We start from the raw sequence: 8917 nt of genomic DNA, 5'->3' as shown, positions 1-8917 counted from the left end.
AAATACAGTCATAGGAACTCACAACGAAGGCGACAGCCATGACGGGAAATGACAGCAAAGCACAAACGGAGACATGAACGAGGACGGTGCGGCAAGAAGAAACGAAAAACAAAGAAGGAAGTAGAGCAGCACACGGGGGTAGGGAGAGGGAGAGCTTTTAAAATTTTAAGTAAAAGACAATTTCACCACTTCACTTAAAATACCAAGTGCACAAACATTTTTGTTGGGTGCCCGAAACAATTTCCACCGTTCCTCTTGTTTACACAACACAACCTCTTATTTCATAATTTATTTCGTTTATAATTCATCTCATCAATATGGATAGAGGAAATAGGATCATAGCAAAAAAGGTATTACAAATACAGATCTATTACTTTTAATTTCAAATTATTACACTTAGAAGAGATAATAATAGTTAGATGAATGATGTCAGAATTTTGTATAATTAGGCCAGCTTTTAGCCGCACGTCATAAAAACAAGGAATAAAAACAGATAAGATCATTCTATTACCACTAAATAACTCGAAGTGAGATATTGCTAGGTTTAGGTATGTTTGATTACAGTACCAATTAAACCAAGCATCGCCTCTTTCTTGGGCTGTGTTATTTGCAACTCCAAGGTGACCTGTAAAATTAAGAACTAAGCATTATTAAACAGTCTAGAGAAGAGAAAGAAGGCAGCTCCTGAGCTGTTACTGGCTCAATAACATGATCAGTAACATAAAAGTGAAATCTTTTCATTTCCTTTAAATGAACATAAAATAAAGAACTTTCTAATAAACAGCTTATAGAATATACATGAGCTAAAGGTTTTCATTAATATGGCGTTCTAAATAATGGTTATAATCTATGAAGCATAGACACTCTTGGTTGAACAATGTTGGCTATATATTCCAACACCAACACCTGCCTAACAGTTGTACAATGCATCAGATATTTCTCACTTGAGCTGACATCTCTATAGGGATAAACACTTTAAGGGCATCAGTATCATAAAAAATATTCATTTTTTAAAGCATTCAGAAAAAGTGACTTAAAATATCACGCAAAATATTAAAAAATCATGCTTAGTATTTTTTGCAATGTAATTTCAATTAAATAAAAACGTAGAACATAGAAACATATTTTGCGAAGGTGTATATATCTTAAAAGATATAATTCATCTTGTTTCCGGATTCTTTTTTCAAAGTATTAGATTGTGAAATGTCTCTTAATACTTTTTACCATACCCATTATCATAGGAAGAAAGTGATCATACAAAAACATACAAACATTGATTATGAATTTAGATCATTTGTTGTACAAGGTGGGTGCAGTATCATTACAAGTTACAAACGTCAGGGGTGAGAATTCATCCTATTTTCCATGTGCTTCTATTAAAGAGAGCTATGGGACAGCATAGTGTTCATCCAACCTTACCAGATTGAAGTGACCTGACCAGCCTTTGAACCAGAAGGAATTCTTAATTCCAGAGTCATAACCACAAATGACCAACCTATTTACCAAATTCCTATGAAATGAACTTCTCAAAAGTCACTTAATCTAGTAGGAAGATGCAGATGTTTATCAAAGGACAATTACCTCATTTTAGCCTTGAGGACAAGGCAGTTTCTGCACCAGGGAGCATTGATAGGCTAGTCCAACATGATGGGATTGAGTCTGTTGAGACTGAAGGCTCATGGCCTTAGAAAGTCTGTTAGAAGGGGGGAAAGTGTGACAGATGGCAGTTATATAAGAACAAGTTGTATCTAGAATGGCAATTTGTGTGTTTTATTTCTACGTATGGTTTTCTTTTTGATTGTTTGAGAGGAAACTCTAGTTAGGGGTTAGGCTTAGGCCCGTGAAATGTGTTGCTGTACTCTGGAGTATTTAATAGAATATTGTCCTGTCTGTGTTCAAACTCTGGAGTTTAACAGCGTCTATGCTTCATATAGGTTAAAACAAATTTGTAAACATAAGCAATACCTTGTTACTCTTACTCAAAACTTTCTTTAACTACCCCCAAGTTCTATCATAACTGAATTCAATCATTTATAAACAACAAAAATCCAAAAGTACATTTAATAGGACAGAAAAATATTTGCATATAATTGTTTGTGAAATCAGCAGGACTTGAAGTACCACACTTATTTTGACAGAGAACAAAAGATTATGAAGAACTCAAAAAAATGACAATTACTATAAGTCTAATTGAGAATAGGATTGATTTGATGGAAACTTACATTCCTGAGATTTATTTACAATAATCAATTAGCTTGTACCAAGCACAAAGGATATGTATTTTAGCCAGAATAATTGATACTGGCATTGATTTGAGAAAAGGAAAGTTAGATTCCTTATCTCAACTAAAATTATAATTTGCACTTCCAACTATATGAGAACAAAGCATACGTACTTTAGCCTAACAGTTAGGGGATCCATTGAAATTTAAATGCGCTCACCTCCTTGAAGATGCTGCTATATGAAGTTTGCACAAACCCCTACACCAAATCCATGAGCTGAGTCAAACTTAGAGAACTTGACAACCCTTGGAAGAGAGAGAGAGATGATTCTTAACATTGAAGTACATGAAATCAATCTATAGAATGATCATATTTGTAAAATTAATGTTTGCGTAACAAAATGTTTCATAAAAATGTATGAAGGCAAGAATACATTTTTCTTTACCAATGAGTCAATGACATACAATAATGTGATGTATACAATGATTTTAGATCAAAACTTTTGAAATGAATGGGGAGGGAGGTGATATATGTGAGGAATGGTATCTCAGTATCTTTAACAAGATGATTTAAATATAATGCATATGTTGAGCCATACTGTAAATTCTGTCAACCAAAACCATCACTGTCTGACAACAACTCAATAAGTTAAATGTACAGTGGTAGGAAACATCATTCCTTTAATACAAAAGAAAAGATAAAAAAAAAAAGAACAGCAACAAACCAATTTTTGGAACAGGTCGAGGGATGCTCCATTTGATTCCCCAATTTTAACCCGAAAGATATTAATTCCTAACTTCTCAATTGCAAAGGTCATCATCATCAGAACAGACTCCTTCGCAAGTCCTTTCCTACGGCTATGATAGCAAAGAGAAAGTTGATAAAGAAGTTAGAATGAAGAGATTTAATACTTGCTGTCAAAGAATAAATCAACTTAAAACCTAAGGCTCTTAGATGCAGACAGAGGAACGGTTTTTATCTCTTGCACTTGCATAATCAGGAGAATAAAAAGTTGGAGCATAGATTCCAGAGTAGGGAACTAAAAACAATATAAACATCAAAAAGTATGTTCATGGTCTGGAATGTTTTATATACTCTTCTCATCACAGGGTAAATGATTGAATAGAAGTATCATTCAAAATTACAACGGAAACACCTGATTTCACCAGTAAAAAAAGATAGACATAAGCAAGAATAGGAGACGAAAGCTTACAATTAATTAAGAATAAATTCAAGTTTTCTTCAGATGTAAACTAAATGATATACCCTACCTGATTTAGGAAGGTGATATTCAAGTAATTATCTTCTATATTCTCCTATTCTTGCCACCACTGATTTGGTTTAGGTAAACTATTAAGCCATCATTGACCAAGGATTATACATAGATAGCGCTTCTATACAATCTCAACTTATTTCAATTAGCTCTGGTTTTAATTTCTTAGTCTCTCCCCAACACCTGTACATCTGCACCCTCATCCACTGCATTTTCTTTTTGTCAAACAAATGAAGGAAATTCGTTCTATAAGATGAATGATGTATGAAACACAGGCAACAATGAGGACTGAGAAACAACAGGTAAACCAATTATGATAATGGCAATACCCAAATAATTCACTAACTAGTTCAAGAAATGAAAGTCAAATTAGGTACCTCTTTGGTTCAGCTATCATTATTTCAATCTCTGCCACGTGAGGATCATCCAAATCATTCATGAAAATATTTACATCTCCAACCATGGCTGCAAATAGCATATATTACTATATTAGTCTCCATCCAATCTTACCGTATTATTTGAAGTCACAAGTCATAAAAATAGCTCACATAAGCATAGCCATAGACCAACTACCTAAATAAATAGTTGCCTATCTTAACTAAACATCAAGGAAGTTCAAGGATCAGAGTGAGTTAAATGATCAGAAACAATTCTACCTCTTGTTAGATTTCATCTCAAAATCAATTGACGTTAAGTGAAGTGTATATATATATATATATAAACTACCCCGAAAATTGAGGCAGGTGGGACTTCCAAACATCTCTTCCCCATAAATATATACCGCATGAAATAATTATGAAGCATGGAGTTGGAATTTGAGAAACATCATTTCATTACCCCAAATCAAACAGCCATTGAACCAAATAATAATAATAATAATAATAATAGAAAAAGGCAGTGACCTTCAGGGTGGGGTTCCCCGTGAGAGAAATCGCCAACAACCAAGTCCTTGTCCAATACAATAAAGGTCTCTTCTGCAAAAAAAACACTTCGCCCATAAATCATAATCGTTGTGTTGCAATAAATAGATAGAGTTTGAGTTGGAGAGAAAACAGAACTGTTAGGGTCTTGGGACCAGGAGAGTTGCATGGTGTACTCCTGTTGGAGGGTGAGAGGCTCTGAGCCAGTGGCTTGAAGGAGAGAAGGGTCCTTCATCCATTCGTGATATTTGGGCACGTGGGCCTCCATGTAAGGGACCAATATCACCTTCTTTCCTTCTAAGCTCACACACCCTTTCTCCCCCATCGATTCTCACTCTGTAATTGCCTCACACAAACAAAAGCAATCAAACCCCACTCCCCTGTCCCCTTCCGTTATGTAGAGAGCTTTGTTATTGACACTTCTTTTTTTCCTATTAGCACTTTTTTTTTTACTTTAATTCATCATGAAAATGCTTTAGACCACATTGCAATTTCCACTTATCTTGGTATGTATTTGTTCTTTATTTATGAGAAAATTAGTGATTTTTCTTTTATTCCGAACTTGGTTTATTTTTCATTTATTCCACAAGGGGCCACGATGACTTTTTATGGAATTGTGGGTCTCTTTATTAGTTTTTATTTTGGGTCGATTATTTTTTGGAATATAGGTGGTGGTTTTGATATCTTCAATAAAAAAGGAAAAAGGTACCTTTTGTTCGTTGGGGATTTCTTGAAAAAAAAATCATCATATTATTCTCGAAATACCTATGTTTGAACTAAATAGGATCATTATAAGCAATAAAATTTTTCTTTTAAATATTAAATACAATTACATATTTTATAACTCAAATATGAGACATATGTAAAAATGAAATAATCACATATCTCACGTGTTTGATGATACATATTTTAGTTGAATAATAGACCAAACCAAAATGGAATTTTGTTTTGTTATCTGAAAACATAAATGTGTTTCTATTTTATATAACTCACCTAAACTCTTAATAAAAAAAAAACTAAAATACATTTTTGAAATGTGTTTCAATACAAAACATAAATGTGTTTCTATTTTATGTAATGGTTTTGTTACAAAACGAAAATGCATTTTAGTGTTGCATTGGAACAATATATAAAAAACGGAATGTCTATCTTTTTAAAAGAAAAAAAGCAAACATGCATTTTGAAAATAAAATGGCATTATAAATGCAACTGGAAAATAAGTATAATATAACATAAAATAAAACAATACAAAGAAGATGGATGTAGTGAAACAACTAGTGACAATCACAAAAAACAAACACATGCGGCAAAGTTATGTTTAATTTTTGTCATTGTTGAGTCAAACTAGTGATAGACTCTTGTCATTGACGTAAGTTTGCCATGATTTGGTCAATGGATCTTGGTTGACACAAGGAAGCCATGGATGGGCCTTTAGAGTTGTTTGATGATGGGTGTTGCTAGGTGCACCCAACATATTTCCTTAATCCCGAAAATCCCCCTACTTGTTTTCCTTTTTAAGTTGGTGTTTGTGTTGTTTTTTTTACGCTTTTTTTATTTTGTGTTGATTTTCCATTGTTGAGAGAGGTAGCGGTTCGGTGAAGGTGAAAGTGTTACCGATTGGTGATTGTTGCAGTTATTGGTTCGATTTTGTCTTAGGTACACATTTATATGATTTTTCTGGCTAACTGGTGTTCGAGTAGATTTATTTTTTTTCACATACGGATGAAGTTCATTCATAAGATGTATACGGATGAAGTAGATCCATAAGTACGAAGGAAAGTATACGGATGTAGTTCATCCGTATGATTTATACGGATGAACTACATCCGTATGATTTATACGGATGAACTACATCCATATGCTTTAGTTGTACTTACGGATGTACTTCATTCGTATAAACCATACGGATGAATTTCATCCATATGCTTTATATGAATGAACTTCGTCTGTATGGGTTATTTAGTTTTTTTTTTAAATACCTTAAAGTTTTGATTATTTTAATTATTAATATGTTAAATTAATGATTTGTTCCCTATAGTTTGATAGTGTTTTTTAGTCCTTATAGTGTAATTTTTTTTGCAAATTATGAATTATTTAGTTATTACAAATTATATATAGTATAAGTATATAATTTAATTATTTAGCGACAAATTAGTTATAAATTATAATTTTTTTGTATTACTTGGTAATATATATGTAGTTAATTTATTTTGATAATATTTATCAAATTTTGATGGTAAGGACTAAAATGGAATTAAAATATAAAGTATAGGGGCTAATATAGGATTTTTGTTTATTGATATATGTCACTATGAATTTTAGTTTGTATAATATGGTGTGCACTAAAAGAGTATGTAGACTTGTGTATGATGACAAAAAAATTTATTTGTTTTTAAGATGGACGAAGGTCGATGGATGTATGACAATATAATGTCAGAAGAAGTTGATATGGATGATCAAAATGAACAAAAATGTGGTGTGAACGAACCACATGTTGATTGTTCGGATGCGTTTAATACTTCTTAGGTAATAATGTTCGTTATTGTGAGTGATTTGATAAAATGAATGTGTTGTAGAAAACTAAAATTGTTTGGGTTACGTTGTAGGTGTTTGATACCCGAGATGATGTTTTGCAGTGGGCTCGATCAGTTGCTCATGAAAATAGATTTGTTGCAGTCATTATAAGGTCTGACACACAGACTGGTAGTGGAGGAAGGAGTTCATTTGTGTTAATTGGTTGTGAAAGGAGCGGTCAGTATAGGTGTAGGAAGAAAGAATTTGTTAGAAGAGATACTGGGAGTAAAAAATGTGAGTGTCCCTTCAAGCTTCGTGGGAAACCAGTGATTGGAGGGCAATGTTGGATGGTGAAGTTGATTTGTGGGATTCATAATCATGAATTGGCCAAGTCATTAGTTGGACATTCATACGCTGAGCGATTGATTAAGGATGAGAAGACAATTATTGCTAATATGACCAAGTCAATGGTGAAACCAAGAAACATTCTGCTAGCGTTGAAGGAGCACAATGCCAATAGTTGTACAACAATTAAACAAATATACAATGCAAGAAGTGCATACCGTTCTTCCATTAGAGGAAGTGATACTGAAATGCAACATCTAATGAAGCTTCTTGAACGGGATCAATATATTCATTGACATAGATTAAAGGATGAAGACGTGGTACGTGATATATTTTGGTGTCACCTTGATGCAGTGAAGTTATGCAATGCATGTCATTTGGTGTTTTTGATATATAATACCTACAAAACAAACAAGAACAGACTCCAACCACTTGACTTTGTTGGGGTGACACCAACGAGGATGACATTCTCTGCTGGGTTTGCATATCTGGAGGGTGAACATGTTAATAATGTGGTATGGGCTTTAGAACGGTTTCGAGGTCTATTTTAAGACGTGATGGCCTCCCTGTAGTTATTGTGAATGACAGAGACATTGATGAATGTAGTGAAAACTATGTTCCCTGAGTGTACAAACTTGTGCAGGTTTCACATCAATAATAATCAAGGACAAATGTAAATCCCTAATTGGTCAAAAAATGCTTGGGAGTATGTCATGGATGCTTGAAGAAGTCTGGTTGATTGTCCTTCCGAACAGCAGTTCCATGAATGCCTTAAGAAGTTTGAAATTGTTTGTTCACCTTGGCCAATGTTTGTTGACTATGTTATCAAAACATGGATAATCCCCCACAAGGAAAAATTTGTTACAACCTGGACGAATAAGGTGATGCACTTAGGCAACACAACAACAAACATGTATTAAAATGTTTAACTTTTTCTAGTAAGGTTAATGAATTCATCGAATTTAATTATTGTATATGTTTATTATTTATTGTTTTTTGTGTTGAAATGTAGGGTTGAATCTGCTCATTTGGGCTTTAAAAAAAGTATTACATAATAGTCTTGGAGACCTGTGTAGTGTTTGGGATGCCATGAACAATATGATCACACTACAACACACTAAAATTAAAGCATCCTTTGAAACAAGTACACATGTGGTTGGACATGTTTTTTAAAAAAAAACCTTATACAAGAGGCTTCTTGGAATGATCGCAAGGTATGCTTTAAATCAGATTGCTACTGAGTTTGAGTGTGTACATTATGCTGGCAAGAATCCTTCTTCTTGTGGTTGTGTCATGAGAACCACACACGGTCTTCCTTGTGCATGTGAGCTATCTAAGTATGTTCTTGGTAGCATCCTACTAGATTCAATCCATATGTTTTGGAGGAGACTTAGTTTTTCAGACCAAGGGTTATCTGAGCCTCAAGTGACCATAAAGGAAGAGATGGAAACCATATCTAAAAGATTTGAGGAACTTGATGTTTGTGGTAAAGTAACTCTCAAGAGTAAATTTCGAGAAATTGCATACCCTGATCAAAACTCTATGTGTCCTCCTCCGTCAAAGGTCAACACTAAAGGTGCACCGTAGAAACTGATGAACAGAAACCAAAGATCAACAAAGCGTAATCCGTCTTACTGGGAGTA

General features: G+C 33.7%; 1 protein-coding gene across 7 annotated transcripts; it reads right to left on the bottom strand.

Annotated features, from left to right (window-relative positions):
• Window positions 1–351: 351 nt before the first annotated feature.
• LOC114380809 (N-acetyltransferase 9-like protein) lies at window positions 352–4798 on the bottom strand. Of its 7 annotated transcripts, none has more exons than XR_003659869.1 (7): window positions 4554–4797; window positions 4398–4469; window positions 3873–3960; window positions 2947–3079; window positions 2442–2480; window positions 1582–1693; window positions 352–625 (listed from the first exon to the last, which is right to left on the bottom strand). XR_003659869.1 is itself a non-coding variant. In XM_028339865.1 (7 exons), the coding sequence occupies exons 1-6, from the start codon at window positions 4738–4740 to the stop codon at window positions 1588–1590; spliced, it is 615 nt and encodes a 204-aa protein (XP_028195666.1). In that variant the 5' UTR covers window positions 4741–4798; the 3' UTR covers window positions 352–625; window positions 1582–1587. The 7 variants fall into 7 exon arrangements, 6 of the variants coding, with proteins under 6 accessions (XP_028195666.1, XP_028195669.1, XP_028195671.1 ...); XM_028339865.1 differs by having other exon boundaries at window positions 1582–1683; window positions 4554–4798; XM_028339868.1 differs by having other exon boundaries at window positions 1582–1668; window positions 4554–4798.
• Between the last annotated feature and the right edge of the window lie 4119 nt (window positions 4799–8917).

This window comes from Glycine soja, chromosome 13 (genome assembly GCF_004193775.1).
Source record: "Glycine soja cultivar W05 chromosome 13, ASM419377v2, whole genome shotgun sequence".
Classification (NCBI taxonomy): Eukaryota; Viridiplantae; Streptophyta; class Magnoliopsida; order Fabales; family Fabaceae; genus Glycine; species Glycine soja.
This window is presented reverse-complemented; position numbering and strand designations above follow the sequence as displayed.